The 19,138-nt window shown below is 57.6% G+C and overlaps 1 protein-coding gene across 2 annotated transcripts in view; it reads left to right on the top strand.

Annotated features, from left to right (window-relative positions):
- RIPOR3 (RIPOR family member 3) overlaps nucleotides 1-19,138 on the top strand; it is a 71,373-nt gene that overhangs the window by 50,790 nt on the left and 1,445 nt on the right. For both annotated transcript variants that reach the window (XM_069496121.1, XM_069496119.1), the window contains exons 5-20: nucleotides 1,461-1,484; nucleotides 1,743-1,796; nucleotides 2,573-2,722; nucleotides 2,880-2,943; nucleotides 3,576-3,619; nucleotides 3,754-3,879; nucleotides 3,956-4,101; nucleotides 5,661-5,790; nucleotides 7,825-8,397; nucleotides 10,997-11,127; nucleotides 12,401-12,524; nucleotides 13,109-13,244; nucleotides 13,837-13,998; nucleotides 14,628-14,789; nucleotides 15,212-15,414; nucleotides 17,782-17,865. In XM_069496121.1, the coding sequence (XP_069352222.1) occupies nucleotides 1,461-1,484; nucleotides 1,743-1,796; nucleotides 2,573-2,722; nucleotides 2,880-2,943; nucleotides 3,576-3,619; nucleotides 3,754-3,879; nucleotides 3,956-4,101; nucleotides 5,661-5,790; nucleotides 7,825-8,397; nucleotides 10,997-11,127; nucleotides 12,401-12,524; nucleotides 13,109-13,244; nucleotides 13,837-13,998; nucleotides 14,628-14,789; nucleotides 15,212-15,414; nucleotides 17,782-17,865 (2,313 nt within the window). The remainder of the gene's footprint in view (nucleotides 1-1,460; nucleotides 1,485-1,742; nucleotides 1,797-2,572; nucleotides 2,723-2,879; nucleotides 2,944-3,575; nucleotides 3,620-3,753; nucleotides 3,880-3,955; nucleotides 4,102-5,660; nucleotides 5,791-7,824; nucleotides 8,398-10,996; nucleotides 11,128-12,400; nucleotides 12,525-13,108; nucleotides 13,245-13,836; nucleotides 13,999-14,627; nucleotides 14,790-15,211; nucleotides 15,415-17,781; nucleotides 17,866-19,138) is intronic.

The following is a 19,138-nucleotide window of genomic DNA, read 5'->3' as shown; positions in this document are numbered from 1 at the left end:
TGTGCCAGCCGGCAGGGCAGGGGGAGGCCTGGCAGGCTCAGCCGAGCCTCGTCCTCCGGGGGAGGGGCCATCGGGCAGCGGCAGGTCGGGGGAGGAAGTGCTGCCAAGACCCCAGCCCAGTTCCCGGCACCCGCCCCTCACACGGGCACAGATCCTCCCCACAGCGTCCCTCTCCCCTGTCTCCTGGTTCTGGAAGTAACTCCAAGGTAGGCGAGTGTGTGAATCCGTGTGTGTTTTAGCTACTCCCATTTCATGGACGGGCACACTGAGGCCAGGGGCGGGTGACTGCACTGGAGCCACACGAGATGCTCACGTGGGGTCCTGCCGCCCTGGACGCTGCTGTTCCCATTTAACCAGACACCTGTTTCCAAGAAGCTGCTGAGCGCTCACCCTCCCTTTCGAAGGCTTGGGATCTTCCCTGTTTCTTCTTAAGTGGAGTTTTAATTTCAGGATCTCACATAAATACAGACGTGGGAAAACAGGCTTTTGGGGGGGGGGTTAAATCCTTCTTTCCCTCTCCACTGACACTTACCCCCTCCCACCCTGTTTAACCCTCGAGGATAACTTTGCACTTAGCTTTGCATATTTTTCTCCCGGGTCATAGTCGATAAATGCATATGGAAGTTTGGGGCCAGTGGTTGTCTTATGAAATGAAATCACAGTTTAGGGCCCCCCACGTCTCACCCCAGGGCATCGCCCACCTCCCAGGATCCCACCGGGGCTCACAGGTAGTGACTCTGATCCACGTTGGCAAACGGCCTGCTTTTGTTTTTTTTTTTAAGTGTTTATTGGTCACACCTGCTCATTTGTATATTGTCTGCAGCCGCTTTCCTGCGATAGCGGCACGGTTGTCACAACAGAGGCTACGTGGCCCACCTAAGCCCCAAGTCTTGACTTTCTGGCCCTTTACAGAAAGGTCCGCCCGCTCCCAGCCATGTGCTCTTTTCTGTCGGTCACACCCTGGCCCCTGCTGGACGGACTCGGGAGCTCACTGTTCCCGAGGCTGAGCTGGGGTGGCGCCGGCTGCCTCCCCTCCCCCACTCTCGAGTTCTTCTGGTCACTGCAGAAGCCATCCCTTGAGCAATCAAGTCACAGCGTTCAGTTTCATACAGCGCCTGCTGTGCCCTTTACACTACAGCCCTATGGGTAGGTGCGATCACTGACCCCCTTTTATGTGAGGAAATGGAGGCTCAGAGAGGCTGAGTGACCTGCCCCGAGACACACAGCTGGGAAATGGCAGAGTCAGACCTAGAAGTGCCCCACGTGAAGTGCACATGTTTAATCCCTCTGCCTCCTTGGCCTGGGCACAGCCCACGTCTGCAGACCTCAGAGAGGGGAGCAGGGCTGGCTGCAGGCTCCGGCTCGTCATCCTCCGACTCTGAGCTCAGGTGCCCGGGGACGTAGCCTCGTGGGCCTTGGAGAAGCATCGGGGCTCTGACACCCCCCCTTCCTCCCTGCAGGCTTTCTATTACGACCTGGACAAGGTGAGTCCGCGTGTGGGGAGCAGGGTGGGCGGGGCCTGGCTGGACAAGCACAGTATCTGCACTGCATGGGGGAAACACCCGGGTTTCCCCCCCCATTTTATAAATGGGGAAACTGAGGCTCAGTGCTGAGCTGCTCTCACGGATGCTGAGGGCTGGCCCCATCCAGCCCAGTTCTCTGCGTAGGACCTGCGGGAGGGTGGCGGGGCCTGGCCGGGGCCCAGGCTACTTTTAAAGCATCTTCCCTTTTTCCGGGAGAAGCAAATGCGCTCTGTGGAAAGGCACATTCGGAAGATGGAGTTTCACATCAGCAAGGTCAGTGGCTCCTGGGGTGTCACGGGGCGGGCAGTCTCAGCTTGCAGGGCCTCAGCTGGGTTGGCGGCCTGGGGGGGCTCCCTCTGAGCAGGGGGAAGGGCCTTGGGGTGCGGGGGCAGCAGGAGGGAGCAGAGTGGAGCCTGGGGACGGTTGGAGGACTACAGGGCTCAGCCCTGAGGTGGGAGCTGGGGGGTGTCCGGTTCTCCCCCAGACTGTGCGGGCTGTTTCCTTGGTTTATGCAGAGAGACCCCATGCTCAACCGTAGAGGGCTGGGAAGGGTGAGTCCCCACCCCACCCCTCCCCACCCCACCGCACAGATGGGGAAGCAGAGGCCCAGAGAAGAGCAAGGATCTGCCCAAGGACACACAGCAGGGCCCTTAAGCTCTGTGTCTGCGAACCCATTTATGGTCCTGCTTTAGTCCCCCAGTGGTGGCCGGGCATCACAAAACCATCTCCTGTTGTACAGTTGACAAATTGGGCGGAGAGAGGGGAGGTGACACACTGGTGTCTTTCATTTGTTTTTAGTGTGTACCGACTGTGTGCCAGTCGCTGCCAGGTGCTGGGTGGGGAGCGGACGAGGCAGCCGTGTCCCTGCCCTGTGGGCTCGTGCTCACGGGGGGAGGTTAGAGTGCTGAGAGTGGGACGGCGCAGGGTGGTGACCACCACCAGAGGCTGGGCTGGCCGTAGCTCAGGGATGGCCTGTCCCAGAGGGGCAGGCAGGCGTGGGACCCGCCTCTCGGCATAGGCAGCATCACCAGCCTGTGCGCCCGCCGCAGGTGGACGAGCTCTACGAAGGCTACTGCATCCAGTGCCGCCTGCGCGACGGCGCCTCCAACATGCAGCAGGCCTTCTCCAGGTGCCCGCCGAGCCGCGCCTCCCGCGAGAGCCTGCAGGAGCTGGGCCGCAGCCTGCACGAGTGCACCGAGGTGGGCCGGCACGGTGTGGGAGCATGTGGGGCAGGCCCCCTGGGCCTGGAGTACCTGTGTCTCTGCCCGTGGCCTCCGGCTGCAGGATGCTTGATGGCCCTGTGGCCTAGCCCCCAGCAGCTGGCACCCAGCTGAGCCACCTTCGGGGGCTTTGCAGGACATGTGGCTGATCGAGGGCGCCCTGGAGGTTCACCTGGGCGAGTTCCACGTCAGGATGAAAGGTAACTGGGCCTGGGGCGGGAGGGGGTGGTGGAGGCCAATTTGGATGGGGTGTCAGGCCTTCTTGGGGGCCCTGTGCTGGTGATAGGGGGTGTTGGCCAGAATCCCAGCCCAAGCTTTTGTACTCGTGTCACATGTGACTTCAGGCAAGTCCCATTCCTCTCTGAGCCTCAGCCATGAGGCCCAGGCACCCTACTGTCCATTTCCGTGGTGATGGCTTATCCCTGCCATCTCCTCCTCACAAACTGAAAACCTACACTCAGGGCCAGGCACGGTGGCTCACACCTGCAATCCCAGCACTTTGGGAGGTTGAGGCAGGAGGATCGCTTGAGCCCAGGAGTTCAAGGCCAGTCTGGGTCTTGGCATCGTGAGACCCCATCTCTATAAAATATACGTTAAAAAGTAGCCAGGTGTGGTGGTGCATGTCTATAGTCCCAGCTACTCAGGAGGCTGAGGCAGGAGGGTCGCTTGAGCCCAGGAGATTGAGGTTGCTGTGAGATAGGATGAGGCCACTGCACTCTAGCCTGGGTGACAGTGAGATCCTACACTTGAGGGGATCCACCCCGTGAGGGCCTATGATCCCCCGGCAGGGGCAGAGGAGGGCAGAGGGGAAATCGGCTCATCTCTGTTCCAGGCTTGGTGGGCTACGCACGCCTGTGTCCCGGAGACCAGTATGAGGTATGGCCACCCTCTGGAGCCCCTGGGAACCCGGGTCATGGCTGGGGTTCTGCCTGGCAGCGAGGGCCCTGGGCAGGTGGCAAGGGGGTGCCCACCTGGGGCGCTGACGGCCCCCCTCTTCTGCTCGCCTGCAGGTGCTCATGCGCCTGGGCCGCCAGCGCTGGAAGCTCAAGGGCAGGATCGAGTCGGACGACAGCCAGACCTGGGACGAGGAGGAGAAGGCCTTCATCCCCACCCTGCACGAGAACTTCGACATCAAGGTTGGGGGAGGCCTGGGGTGGGACTGGGGCGCCATGGTGCTCGGCTCAGACACCACCCTCCAGCCCCCACCCCCAGGTGACCGAGCTGCGGGGCCTGAGCTCGCTGGCCGTGGGCGCGGTCACCTGCGACATCGCCGACTTCTTCACCACGCGGCCGCAGGTCATCGTGGTGGACATCACGGAGCTGGGCACCATCAAGCTGCAGCTGGAGGTGCTGTGGAAGTGAGTCAGGCCAGCCCTGCGGCCCTCCCCTGCCAGCCTGCCCGACCCCGCCTGGCCCCATGCTCCCCTGGCGGCCTGACCGGTCGCTGGGCACCCCTGTCCTCACTTCCGCCCTCAGCCCGGGAGGCCCAGGCCTTCTCAGCAAGGGGCAGCCCTTCCCGCCTCGAAGTTCTGATTCCTCGAATCCCCCTCTGGGCTGCAGACCCAGAGGCCGATGTTCGATGTCCTGGGAACACCCTGCCCTGGGCCGGGCTCCGTCCAGCCCTGTCTGAGGTCGGTGCTCGCCAGAGCTCCTGCCTCCAGAGGAGCCGCGCCTTTCCAGGGAGCTCCCGCCTCTTTCCCGGGCAGGCGTCTCCGTCCTGGGCTCGTTCTGGCCAGTTGGGGCTGGTCTTTCTCCTTTCTCCCTGGGGTGGGCGTCAGAGCCCAGGGGTCACCAGAGCTGCTGCTCTGTCCCCTGTGAGCTAGGTGAGTTTGGGCGCGTACCCACCCACAGCTCAGGGTGCCGCCTGTCTGGAGGGGCTGCAAACTCAGCCTGCCCGGGAGACCCTCAAGTGTACAGGGCGTGGGCAAGGCCCAGCAAGTCCAAGGAGCCCGGGGTCCTGCTGGTCTACAGGTGCCTGGGAGGAGAGGAGGGCTCCGGCAAGGCGCCCACAGTGCCTCTGAGCTTCAGCCCTGTGGCCTGAGAGCTAGGTCTTTGTGCAAACACAGTGAGCAGTGGTTTTGTGGGGGTGCCTAGGGAGGGGCTACCAGGACCCACCTGCCCCAAGGCCAGGGCTGGGCGGGGGCCAGGGGCGTGTCACTTGCCACATTGCTTCCACACACTCACCTTGGATTCCCACCCGACCTGTGTGTGTTCGTCACACGTGTTCCTCTGGACGTGCCCGTCACAGATGACGGGTCTGGCATGGTTTACCAGAAAATGGCCAAACTAAGTGTCCCCAGCCGGCTGCTGAGCTTCTCAAAGGGGCCCTTAAAGGCTGAGGGGAAGGTATCACTCACGTGTGGTGGCCGATGACTGTCCCTCACCATCGGGCTGAGGGCCCTCGGGGCAGTGGGAGCCTGAGAATGTGTCCAAGGGAGTTGGGACCATGGGACCGAGAGTCTCTAGGCTGCACCTGTGACCCCGGGCAAGGCCCTGGCGCCCCCCAAGCCTCCATTCCCACTGAAGTCCGTCAAGCGCAGTGACGTGCGGAGCATAAGCTGCACTTCTAGGTGAACTGTAAGGCTTTGGGTGAGAGAATCTGGGTGTGAGTTCAGTCCTGTCCTGTGATTGGTTGACACTGGCCTAACCCAGTTACTTGTCTTTCAGAGCCTTTGTTTCCTCTCCTGTAGATATTAATAATTCCCCAGCCATAGAGCGTTGTCATGAGGATGAAAAGAAGGATTCACGTAGAGAATTTACTAGAGCTCTTTGCACACCTTATGTGCTAAGGAAAACCTGTCACTGTTTTGTAAGATAAAGACAACTGCTCCAAACCACAGACACCCCTGGGGCCCGTCTGAGCCTGAGATGGCCTCCGGGCACTGGTGACATCCTGGTCGTCTGTTCTCTCCTCCAGCCCGTTTGATACCGAGAGCCTCCTGGTGTCGCCCAGCCCCACGGGCAAGCTTCCTGTGGGCAGCAGGAAGGGCTCCTTGTACAGCTGGACACCCCCGAGCACCCCCAGCTTCCGGGAGAGGTACTACCTGGTGAGTGAGGCCCCTCCCGGGGCAGGGGTGCCGTGGCCATGCTGGGGTGCGGGGTGGGCCGAGCAGTCCGGCACCCCCAGGTGTAGCCAGCCTCGGGCTCAGCCTCCCTTGGGGTCATCCTGGGTGGTTTTCTGTACTGTGCTGCCGGCCCCTCTGTCCTAGACTAGGTCCTGGGCTTGGCTGCTTCCTGGGGACACCTGGAATGGGCTCTCTCCACCCTAGCCATGGCCTTGGCATCATTTTACCTGTGTTAAGTTTGATGTGTGTTTCCAGTGGTGGTACTTGGCATAGCGTCCAGTAGGACATCTCATTTTCCTGTGACTTCCAGGGATCAGGGTCCCTTCCTTAGAGCCCACTCCTGTTGTCAATTTCTCCCACACCCTCCCAGAGATGCTCTGTGCCAGCGACGAGCAAATGCATGCTCTCTTCCATCTTCTATTGCATAGCGGCCTTTGAAACCTAACGACACATTGGAGATTGTTCCCCTCACTTCCCAGAGGGCTGCCCCATTCCTTGCTGACACTGTGTCACAGGCCGCGCTTGGCTGTACTGTACTTTAACGAGACACAGAGGTGGTTTCTGTTTTGTTTGCTATCACCAATGACAGGGCAGTAAACAGCCTTGTCCGAGAGTCGTCCTACGTGAGTGCAAGTGTCTCCCGAAAGTCGGTGCCCCAGCCAGGGTCCTGGGGTGCTGCCGGGAGCTGGCCCCCTAAGGTGTGTGGTTGGACATGGGCACACGGAGGTTGCTCTGCAGGTGGGGGCGCCAGACCCATTTGCAATAAGGAGCCCCAAGAGTAGGGACAAAATCCAGACGCATCCTGTCCAGCCAGGGGGAGGGTGATGCTGAGCTGGACAAACCTCCTGTCGCCCTCTAGGCCTTCAGTAGGGAAGGTGGCTTCACATGAGCCCCCCGACTTGTGGAGGCAGAGGGAGCTTTCTTGTCTGGCATGGTGGGGCCTGGCATACTTTGTTTAAAAATCATCTTTGGCCAAGAGCATGGGCTCTGCAGCCACACAGCCTGAGTTCCAGTCCTGTTTTTGCCTCTCACCTGCTGTGTGACCTTGGGCAAGTCACTCAGCCTCTCTGGACTTCAATTTCTGTATCAGAGGTGAGAATAACAGTACGGCCCTTATGGGGGTATTGTGAGCGCTGAGTGAGTTAATAAATGAGAAGTGCTTAAAAGAACGCCCGACAGCAACAGACTGTATGAACATGATCCACCATGGCTGGTCCGGAGACGAGGGGCTGGGAAGGGCCTGGCGAGGGATTCGGATTCTGGCACGGGACTCCCCGCCGGTGTGGCCTGAGGACCAACCCTCCAAGGCTAGAACAGTGCCACCCTCGTGCGGTGTGGGGCGGGTCAGTGAGGCCTGATGTGGAGGCCCTGACGCAGGGCAGGTAAGACCAGGGTGCGTGACGACAGCTGCTGCCGTCTCTGTGATGACAAGCACACCACATGCGTCAGGCCCCTCATTGGTTCGCTTCGTTCAAAACTACATGCCAGGCTCTGCCGTGTGCCAGGCGAGGACTGTGCCCTCAGGGAGCCGAAATTCCACGGGGGGAAACACATCAAAGTCGGAGAACCGCGCAGCCAGCCTGTGGGAAACGGCAGGAACAAGGGGGCTTCTAGGGCCAGGCGGGAGTTCCCACTTGAAAGAGGGTGTCCAGGGAAGAGCTCCCAGGATAGGGGGGTGACACCTGAGTCAGGACGTGACGAGGTGAGGGCACAAGCCATGAAGGCATGTGGGGAAGAACGTTCCAGGCAGAGCACAGCCAGTGCAAAGGTCCTGCGGTAGAAATATGTGAGAATCAAGACTGCTGAGGGTGGAAAGGAGTTAGAGGGGTGACAAGGGACAAGCATGGAGAGGACAGGGTCCTACCCCACCTCTGGGATGCTGGCCACCTTGGCAGAGCTCTGTCAGCCCCAGAGCGATGGTGTGCAGAGCACGAGTCTGGCGGGGAAGCCCCTCTGGGGGCCTCACACAGTCCCTGGGGTGGCTGGTGAGGCTGCTCCCGTGTCCCCTCTCTCCAGTCTGTCCTGCGGCAGCCAGCGCAGCAGGCCTTGCTGCTAGGTGGGCCGAGAGCCACCTCCATCCTCAGCTACCTGTCTGATGGTGACCTTCGGGGTCCCGGCCTGAGGAGCCAGAGTCAGGAGCTGGCCGAGATGGACTCCTTCAGCTCCGAGGACCCCCGAGACACGGAGACCAGCACGTCGGCGTCCACCTCAGACGTGGGGTTCCTGCCCTTGGCCGTCGGCCCCAATGCCTCCATTGAAGAGGAGGCCCAGGAGGACCCCCCGTCCCCGGGCTTCCTGCCAGACATGGCCCACCTGGCAGGAGGTGCGTTTGTGGAGCGGCCTGGCTGGAGGAACTTGGGGGTGGAGAGCCCCGACCTGCCACGGGGCCCCCTGTTCCACACCTGCACGATCTTGGGTAGCCAGAAAGGCCAAGATGAAGAAGAAACTGAGGACAGAGCGGATGGGCCTGGCGTGGCCCTGGAGAGGCCTCTGCAGGAGGTCCTGGAGGCACTGAGGTCCGCGGACACTGCCCAGCCCCAGCTCCGGGAGCTGGAGTACCAGGTCCTCGGCTTCAGGGACCGGCTGAAGGTACACCCACCCCTCACGGGCGGCGGCCCTGCTTTGCTGATGGCATGACAGCCAGGAGAGGGCCTTTGGGGGACCAGGCAGCCTGGGCTGGCATCAGGGCTCACCCCTGCACGACCCAGGTGGGCGATGTCTCCCTGAGCCTTGGCTTCCTATTATAAGTGGGGGTGACAACAGCCCTCGTTGGGCTGGGAGGATCATAGGAGGCCGGGATTACATCTCGCATCTTCTGACCTGGGCGGGTGGGGCTGTGGCTTGGCATTAAGAACCCAAACTAGAGTGTTCCCAGGGTCAGAGCCGGCTTCACGGAAGGCCCCACGCAGTTGCCTCTGCCTCAGCCACGCACCCCACACCGACCCTTCTCCTCGTCCCGGCTCTCACCTGGGGCCGTTCTCGGCTCACAGGAGGGCTTAGGTGGTAGGTGACTCTCAGAGATGTGGACCTGGGTGGATTCTTCTATTTGACTTTTTTGTTTACATAAATTCAAACGCACGTAAAATGTACTGATGTAGCAATTAATCTATGAAACCACTCTCTTGTGCGAGACACGCTTTGGCACTGAGAGCGAACAGCTCCCTTCCAACATGAGTTGTAACTGTTTCATCCCCACCTTCACCCTCAACGTTACAAATCGGCACAGGTGAAAAAAAGTTGAATTTCTCTTTTTATAGTCAGTAACTTTTTAAAAATGTTTGCTGTTTACCACTGCCATGGTCTTCCAAAAAGATCTGCCTGGAAATTTCAGGGAAAAAATTGAAGAAGTAACGTCATCTTTCTTGTACTTTTTAACAGCCTTTTCACACAGAACGATTCGGGCCAGCACGCACGCGACTTCCGTGGCACACCTGCATTTTGAAAAATGACACTCGCTTTACATAAAAATCTGAAAGTAACACCATAATTTTGAACATCTTGAGGAACTTTTCTTTTTTTGGCAGACCTAGTCAGAACAATAAAAATGATTATAGACCCTGGCTTTTAGTTTGACTTTTGTAGAGAAACATCATACAATACCGTTTCTATGTGTATCAGGGTGTGAGTGCGTGTATCTACACACACACGCACAGTTGACCCTCATTCTTCACGGATTCCGTGTTTTCGAATTCACCTACTTGCTAAAATTTGTGGCCCCAAATCAGAGTCATTTTTGGGGACTTGCGGAACGGCAAAAGATTTGAGTCACCCGACGGGCACATTCCCAGCCGAGGCTGGATGAGACAGACGCTCTGCCTTTTTGATTCAGCTCTCCTGCCGTCAGCAAGTGTCCTTCTGGGGTCTACTTAGTGCCACGTGGTTCAGATGCTTGTGCTTTCTGTTGACGGTTTCAGTGTCTAAATGCCCAGCGTAGCGCTGGCTGGTGTTCCCGAGTACGACAGGGCTGCCATGTGCCTTACGGAAAGCCCGTGTGTTCAATGGGCATTAGTGGTGCTGCTGGCCGTTGAGTTCGATGCTAATGAATCGGCAATATCTATTAACTAAGGTGTCTTTGAACAGAAACACGCATACAAGTTGCATTATATTGATCACCTTGATAAAAATGGTGTGACCAGGGGTTCACAGGAACCTAACCCAGTATTTCCCTTAGGAGCAATGGTTCAGCAGTTGCTAAGTGTTTTATTGCTGTGACTTTATAAGACAAAACTACCTTGAACAATGAGACTCAACTGTCTATATACATGTCTGTGTATATGTGCAGACATATATATACATTTTTGCTTCATCAGAAAGTGAAATCTCCACAAGTAGCCATATGATTCTCTGTTGCTCGAGGTTTTCTCTTTGGGCTCCACTTTGAGGACCCCCGTTTTGGTTTGTAGCCTCTGCCTGGGCTGTGCCCTGGGTGAGGTTTGTGTGGGACGATGCCTGGGTGTGCAGGGGGGAACCAGCCCTGCAGACAGCCAGGCGCTGGGGACAAGAAGACAGAAACCTCCAGGGAGGGAGCTGCCACCGGGAGGCTCTAATGACTTGGCAGTGGCAGTGGCTCTAGCAGGCTCCCCTCCTCTGTCTCGGAGGGTGACACAAATCTCTCCTTCCACGTTCCCCGGGGAGAAGCCTGGAACCCACAGGCTGACCTGCAAGCTTTTGAGCTTCCCGAAGAAGTGTTTGCCTGACCTATTCTAGATTTTAAAAATAATTTGGAATTTGTCCATATTTAAAAACTGGGAGGTTTCCCATAAAATTCCTGATGTTTAGATTTTCTTAGAAAACAGCCTTCTGGCCACACTGGCCCACGTTCCCAAGTGCTGGAGAGAGCGCGGCTCTGCCTCTTTGGGGAGGCGTCTCCCTGGCTTCCCGTGGTCCCTGCCTGGACTGCTCACATGTTCCTGTCATTTGCCTCGTCCCCACAGGTGTCTGGGACTCAGAGGAGGCTTTTCAGATCTGTCTCCCTCAAGATTTTGCTCCACATCTTGTCACGGGTCATTCAGAAGGGACCTTGGGGAGCACCATGCCCTGTGCCCGTCGTGGCACGGTGGCCGGGCTTGTGCTGAGGGACGGTGTGTGGGATTGGGGCTTGTGACCGAGACACTGTCAAGGCCTGCAGTGTCCCGGCCTGGTGAGTGGGGCCCAGCACCGCCCTCAGGCCTGGCCGCTCCGCCCGCAGCCCCGGGGAGCCCGGCGGGAGCACGCGTCGGCCGAGAGCCTGACGGCCTGCATCCTGGAGAGCTTCGCCTTCCTCAACGCCGACTTCGCCCCGGACGAGCTGTCCCTGTTTGGGGGCTCCCAGGGTCCCCGGTGAGTGCACCCCTCCCACGGGTGACCAGCACTCCCTCTGTATCACCTCAGCTCTGTGCTCCCCACCGGCCTCCTGGTCTGTTTCTCCCGTCACCCTCGTCCCGACTCTTTCTTACTCTGATCATTCCTCGTGCTGCCCCGCACCCGTCCCGCGCGCCCACTGTCTGGCTCAGAGCCTCGGCCACCGCTGGGTGAATGAGCAACCCCGCCTGAGCTTTCTGCTCCAAGGAATGCGCTTTTATTATTATTTTTTAAATCTTAAAAAATAATGATCAAAGGCTGGGTGTGGTGGCTCACGCCTGTAATCCTAGCACTTTGGGAGGCCAAGGCGGGAGGATCGCTTGAGGCCAGGAGTTTGGGACCAGCCTCAGCAAGAGTGAGACCCCATCTCTACAAAAAATGGGAAGATAGCCCAGTGTCGTGGCACACCTGTAGTCCCAGCCACTCGGGAGGCTGAGGCAGAGGATCGCTTGAGTCCAGGAGTTCAAGGCTGCAGTGAGCCGTGACCAAGCCACTGCACTCCCGCCTGGGTGACAGTGAGACCCTGTCTGAAATGAAGGGAAAAACAAAAACCCAACTGAGTACACCGTGGAAGCTCTTTGGCCTCCACCTCACCAAGGCGCTGCGGTACCCGATACTCTGTTCCCTGTCCCGCTGCCTGGCCCCGACGCGAGCTTCCTTGGTGGTTAGGCAGCCCCACGTGCCCCAGTCACGAGGACCCCTCCTGTACCCAAGTCTCAGGAGCAGAGAACAGCATAAAGTCTAAATTCCTTACGCTCCTCGTCTCTCTCAATCCCATGGGGAGGGCATGCTATCTCCAGCCTCATCCAAGCGTCACCTCCGCCTTTCCTGAATTGCTGCGAACCCTCAGCCGCCACCGTGCGGGGGACAGTGAGAGGGGCCCTCCTGGGCCAAGCCTGGGCTTTCTGTCCCCGTTTTGCAGATGAGTAAACTGACCCTTGGGGAGGGAGACTTGTCCGGAGCCACAGAGCTGGGATTAGTGTGAACCTCAGTCTTCTGACTCCAGACCGGCTACCCCGGAAAGCTGCGTCCCAGCCCCTGCCCTGGGCTCACGCCACCCTAGCACCTGTTCTCAGTGTTGCCGCCTTTTGCTCCTCTTCCTTTTGTCTTAGTTTTCTCCTCAGTTTGACTACTTGCGACCTGGAGTTGGCCTCCCTGGTCCAGAGCTCTCCGGGGGGAGGGTTTTCTCCACCCTCACAGGGAGCTGAACTGCTAACCGGACGGTCACTCAGTTCTTCTCAATCCACCGCAGAAAGGACAGGACGCCACCCCCACCGCCATCACTGACAGCGTCATCCGGGGATCTCACAGCCGGCGCCGCCGAGCTGGACGTGCTGCTCACGGCCCACCTGCGCGTCTGCAAAGCTCTGCTGCAGGTGGCTGAGGGGCTGGGCTGGGGGCTGGGGGTCCTCTGTGTCAAGTCTCATGTCAAAGGTGGCGGGAGGCACAGTGAGGGTGAGGCCCACGCCCTGAGAGCCAGTGAGACCAAGGCTGTTCCCCCGTGGAAGGTGCAGGCCAGGGTCTGGGTGAATAGTCATGTGGCTCAGGCAGCCCAAGCCCGGAGCCACAGGCTGTGGCTGCGATTCTCACTTGTAGGAGCCAGAACCCTAATGCAAACTGGCTCGACCAAAAGGAAAATATATTGGCTCATGGTACTGAAAGGCTCAGAGGTGGGCTTCAGGCCCAGCTGGATCCAGGGGTTCAAATGCCATCAGGACTGGGTCTCTCCCTCTCAGCTCTGCTTTGCAACATGGGTTGGCTCCACTTTCAGGCAGGCTGACCCCCTCCAGTGGCAAAGGTGGGCCCTGGCAGCTCAGCCACCTTGGTGAAGGGGCAATCCCAGATGATAGCCACCATGGGGACAGAAGGGACGGGCATAGGGCCGAGAGCCACAGTCATGACGAATGACCTCAGAGGGCGTGTTCCCTGCTAACCTGGAGCACTGTGGGCTGCTTCCCAGAAACTGGCCTCCCCCAATTTGTCAAGGATGGTGCAGGAACGCCTCCTGGAGGAAGTGGCGCAGCAGAAGCAGGTTCTGGAGACGCTTTCTGTCCTTGACTTTGAGAAGGTCAGCAAGGCAGCATCCATTGAAGAGAGTGAGTAACTGCCCACCCGCCGCGGGCTGCTCGTGTGCATGGCAGGAAGGAATGGGGAACAAAGCCCAGGGGACCTCACCTCCTTCCTGATACCCAGAGTTAGCTGGAGCTGAGTGGGGCGGTGGCACACGCTACGCGGGGGAGGCGAGGGAGGTGGGCAGCCTTGGGGGCACCGGCACCTGCTCTTCAGTCGGCTGTGTGACTCTGGGCAAATGACTCACCTCTCTGAGCCTCCGCTGCCCCATCTGTATGGTGGGGAGGGCATGGCACGGGGCTCAGAGAGGTAATCCCAGGCCAGTCCAAGGTATAGAGCACGCACCCCAGTAGGCAGCTGTGAACCCAGTCCTGCCTCTGCCCCCCGGGACCTCTCCTCTCAAAAGCCTAGGTTCCTTGTCAAAAGGAGGCTGGTGACAATGGCCGCTCCCAGGGCTGTTGGGAGGACGGGAGGGATAGTGACCCATGTCACGCGGGAATGTAGTGGTGGGACCCTGTGTCGCATCCCGGCCTCTCAGGCCCCAGTGGAGGGAAATCTTCGGGCTCCTCGTGGCCTCCCTTCCCCGTGTGCCGTTCAGCCCTGAACCTGGGCGCTCAGTCATTCCGCAGGCCTCGCGGAGGAAGGGGTGCCTGCAGCTGTGGAGGGGGTGCACGGGGCCCGGCGGGGTCCTGTCCTGCCCTGCGACGACGCTACTGAACCAGCTCAAGAAAACGTTCCTGCACAGAGTCAGAGGGAAATACCCGGGACAACTGGAAATAGGTAGCTCCCTCCCCAGCCCGCCCCCGGGGCCTTTGGGATTGTCACAACAGGCCTCACTTCAGCCCTGTCTTCGCAGCGAAGGGAGGATGTTCTCGGCTGGATTAGTCATTTTCCTTTTACTGGGGAGGGAAAGGGCCTCCCCAGACGGACTAACGAGCAGCCCGTGAGACCCCGAAGCTGCAGGCACACATCAGTGGGTCGGGGCATCTTTCCGGGAACAGACCCCCTGCCTCCCTCCAGGGCCTTTAAGGGGTGATGAGAGAAACTTATGGGAAGGTGGCACAAGGCCCGACAAGGACATCTTGAAATATTGGCTGGACCCTGCCCCAGAACCCAGAGCTGTAGCACTTTTCTCTGTTAAGTGAAAGGTGACAGACAGGTGACATGCCTATTCCCAGGCCCTGCCTCTGGGATCAGATTCAGGTGTGGTGCGGGGCCCAGGGCGCCGAGATGCCCCCAGGCCCAGCTGACTTGGGGCCTGTGGACTCCAGCTGGAGCACACTCCCCGCTCAGGGACACAGGAGGGGCAGTGGGGACGCCCACCCACGTGCCATTGGAGAGCTGTTTCTCCATAAAGCTCCAAGGGCCGGGGTCTTGGTTTCTCCTCACACTCCCCCCGCCCTGGCCAGTGTGCCGCAGGTTCCTGGAGCAGCTGGTCAGCTGCGGCGGGCTGCTCCCTGGGGCCAGCCTCCCAGAAGAACAGACCGTCACCTGGTTCCAGTTTCACAGCTACCTGCAGAGGCAGAACGTCTCCGACTTGGAGAAGCACTTCACCCAGCTCACCAAGGAAGGTAGAGCTGGGGCGGTGGCAGGAACCCTCAAAGTGACAAGTGGAGCCTTCTTGGTCCGTTTCTCAGAACCCTGCATCTTCCCCCTCCAGCTGTTCTTCTGAGAACCTACATTTAATGGGATTCCGCATTCAGCCTATGGGGTGACGTTAGCTCCAGGGGAAGGCAGAGGTCAGAGCTGGGTGGGAGGGCGATCTCAGCTGGCCGGAGTCCCTCAAGTACGGGTTGTGGTTTTAGTTTTCAGGGTGTATTTGATCCCTTGCTAGAAAGCTTTCCTTAGAGATTCTAAGAGGTCAAAAAACCAGCCTGGGACTTGCTGATCATTCTGCTTGCTCTGGGCTAATGGCACTGGCCACACAAACTTGCAGCTGTACTGCCCAGCTCTGGCCTGGCGGACCTGGGCCCATTCCTGCCCTCTCTTCCAGTGACGCTCATTGAGGAGCTGCGCTGTGCAGGGCAGGCCAAGGCGGTCCGGAAGCTGCAGGGAAAGCGGCTGGGCCAGCTCCAGCCCCTGCCCCAGACCCTGAGAGCCTGGGCGCTGCTCCAGCTGGACGGGCCCCCGCGGGTGTGCAGGGCAGCCAGCACGCGCCTGGCCAGGGCGGCCAGGAACAGAAGCTTCCGGGAAAAGGTACCGTGCTGGGGGCAGGTGGCAGCCCCCTGGCTGCAGGGGTGTGAGTCGGGGGAGGCAGGCGTTCTGTCACAGAGAGGTACAAAGGAGGGAGCGACGGGGCTGCACTGGCTGGGAGCGATTCTGGAGGGGCCTGGGCTGGGGTTGCCAGGCCGCCCGAGGCTCACACAGGTGCACGCGGCAAGGCCACCGCCTGTCCCAGCGTTTCTAAAGTGACATGTGTTTGGGATCTCAGATCTCACTTGCATGGTGAATGTTTTTCTTAGTTTTGATGGTCATCTTCGCTTAGATTCAATGAATGTTTGGGGCTTAGCTGGCAACTGTTGGTTGTGTTCAGTTCATTTGCAAACCAACAGACTAGACTCCTTTGCCTTTCTGGTTCTTGGCCTGTGACTATTGTACGTGTAAGGCACCTGACTCTGAGACAGGAGGTGACACTGAGGCTGCACCCTTCGTCTCAGCTCCAAGCTGGAGAGGAACTCTCCGCTTACATTGCTAACAGTCCTTCTTGGAACACATATATTTACTTTGTGGTTGTTTTTTTTTTTTTTTTTTTTTGAGACAGAGTCTCACTCTGTTGCCCGGGCTAGAGTGAGTGCCGTGGCTTCAGCCTAGCTCACAGCAACCTCAAACTCCTGAGCTCAAGTGATCCTCCTGCCTCAGCCTCCCGAGTAGCTGGGACTATAGGCATGCACCACCATGCCCGGCTAATTTTTTGTATATATATATTTTAGTTGTCCATATAATTTCTTTCTATTTTTAGTAGAGACGGGGGTCTCACTCTTGCTCAGGCTGGTCTCGAACTCCTGACCTCGAGCGATCCACCCGCCTCGGCCTCCCAGAGTGCTAGGATTACAGGCGTGAGCCACCGCGCCCGGCCTGTGGTGGTTTTTTAAATCTACTTGGACTTTTGGACACACGCAAAAGTAGGCAAAATATAATGAATCCACATGCACCTCTCACCCAAGCCCACCCACTGCCAACCCACGGCCCGTCCTGCCCCTCCCCACGCCGTTCCCCCATTGTATTCTGGAGCAATCCCAGACATCTTATCTGACGTATGTGTCAAAAGATAAGAATTCTTTCAAACATTGTAACTATAATTCCATTATTACATCTAAAAAATTAATAATTCTTCAATATATCTAATGTTCAAATTTCCAAGTGTCAAGTGTCGTAAGGGTTTTATTTGGGTTTTCTGTTAAACTGGGATCTACACTAAGGTGCACGCATTGTGACTGGCTGATGTCTCCCAATTTGCATTTAATCTATCTATTAATCTAAAAATCTATCTATTTAATCTAAAGAGTTTACTGTCTCTTTCTCCCCTTGCAATTCATTTCTTGAAGATACCGGGTCGTCCTGTAGTATCTAGACTTTGCTGACAGTATCATGTAGTTCCACGTGTTTCTCTGTCTTCTATAGTTTCTGAACATTAGTTGGATTTAAAGGCTTCCCTGGATTCAGGTTTATTTTGGTTTTTTTTGGGGGGGGGGTATAGACTGTGTGTACCTTTTAATGCTGTAAGAAAGGAGAGAGAAGCGGCCGGGACTGGGAGGGGGAGCAGAGCTGTGATGGCCCTGGCACCTCCGGGTCGGAGGCGGCGGGCAGATACGTCTCCCCGGCGCCCCGCGTGGGGAGCAGCAGCGCCGGGTCAGTCTCGCCTTCCCACACAGACAGTTCTCTTTAGAAAGAGCCACCTGCGGATGGAAGGCCGGCCATTCTCTCGTTTGGCTCTGGGCACAGGGGTCCCTTGGAGCCGACTCTGAGCCTGGGCCCTTCCCCCTTGTCACCCTCGTAGCCGAAGGTGTGACCCACTCCTGGGGTCTCCCATCACAGCTGATCAGCTCTCTCCTGTGGGCCACGCCCGTCTGCTTTCTAACTAATCCTCGTGACGAGCTGTGGTGCAAGTGGCAGCTTCGTTTTCAGCCGAGTCGAGTTAGGCTGAGAGGTGAGGTGACTTCAGAGGGCAAGGCCAGAGCTGTGACTGGAAGGGAAGAGGCAGCAACCTGCCTGTTTTAGGCCTATGTGGACGATCCCTGTACCTTCAATTCTGTTGTTCCCAGCTGGACGAGCGGTATCTCTGATTTAGCCTTTTATAGACAGCAGTTGCAGAATGTATTTCTGAAACATTATTAGACAAAAAGAGCTTTCTTCGTTTTATCAGCTCAGGGATCAGTTTTTAGGGATAAACACCAGAGCATAGATCTTGTGACTGTATACAGCTGGTGCCAAGGTTAACAGCCCATGTCCCGAACTTGTCTCGAAGAAGGTAGGCAGTGTTTGCCTTGCTGTCAGCATCGGGAGGATGGCTGGCACCGCGCCAGGCCACCCCACCCCTCCCCTCACGGCCACCTCACTCCCCAGGCGCTGCCCTTCTACACGGACGCCCTGACACAGAACGACCCCAAACTGCAGCAGGCCGCGTGCCTGGCGCTCAAGCAGCTAAAGGTGAGTGTCCTGTCTCCCCACCACTGACCGACAGAGAACCTGCTAGTGGTTAATGTTAATGTTAGTTAACCGCAACATGATTCCACTGGCACCAAAAAAAGAGAAAAAGAAATCGCTGCCAGCGAAACACCTGAACGAGTGGTTTCCGAGGAGCAGCCCTCAGCGGCAGCACTGGGCCCGGGCAGTACTTAGCGTCCGCTCTGGCTCTGGGTGAACACGCAGGGGCCCCGGGGATCTACTCTTCAGCCCCTGAATGACATGCTTTAAATTCACAACTAAAAAATTTCAAACTACAATGAGCTCACTGTAAAAAAGGAAAAAGTGTGAAATACAGAGATGTAAAAGCAAGTTATTCACCCAGGTACGTAGCAGAAACCACTGTTGACACTCTGGTATATTTGTTTGTGGGTGTGTGCACATTTGAGATAGTTGGTCATATCAAACGTGGTTTAAAAACAGCAAACGAAATGAGAACTGTGTCAGACTGGCAGCGCTTTAGAATTCCTCATGAAGGGTCCGTCCAGTGCATAATTTAGCCTGCTCACCCCTTCTCATATTCTAGAACATCTGGGTATTTTAAATCTACTTTTTTGATCACAAATGTCATGAGCATCTCTGTGCATAAAACTTTTTTAAAAACGCATGCTGTTCTGGATAGTTCCTTGGGCTAGAATAGAACCTCCCCAACTGTTATCCAGGGCCTGAGAATATGAACTTTTTGAGACTTCTGATACAACCCACCCGCCTACACTCCCGTAGATGTGAAGGGTGCCCACTTCAATCTCATCTGCATTTGGGATTCTTGTTTTACAACATCATTGCCCATTTGCTAGATAAAAGTGCAGTACAGATTGAACTCACCCCATTCACTCTGGGAAATTCAGGGAGACGCACCTGGACAGAATCAGAAAACCAGCAAGAGGGTGGGGAGCCGGCAGAGGGCGCTGCAGTGCACAGTGGTCCGTGGCCTCTAGGAGAGCAGCCCCTGGACCCCCGGCTGAATGGGCGCCTCCTGGCACAGGCTGCCCTGGCAGGTGGAGTTAGGAGAGCAGGGGGGAGGCGGGAAGGCCCAGAAGGAAAGAGGTCTCCTTTTAGAAGGCAGCCATAAAGACAGACTCTGCTAATGGCCTGGCTTGCTAGAAAATGTCAGGACTGTAGAGGTGAGACGCTTTCCAAGTCCAAAGGTACCTCTGATGAACCTGAACCTGAGGCCACATAAGGAACCTGGAAGCTGCAAGAAAAGGAAGGGGCCGAGGAGGCCCAGAGACCATCC

The sequence above is a fragment of the Eulemur rufifrons genome, chromosome 20 (genome assembly GCF_041146395.1).
Source record: "Eulemur rufifrons isolate Redbay chromosome 20, OSU_ERuf_1, whole genome shotgun sequence".
NCBI lineage: Eukaryota > Metazoa > Chordata > Mammalia > Primates > Lemuridae > Eulemur > Eulemur rufifrons.
This window is presented reverse-complemented; position numbering and strand designations above follow the sequence as displayed.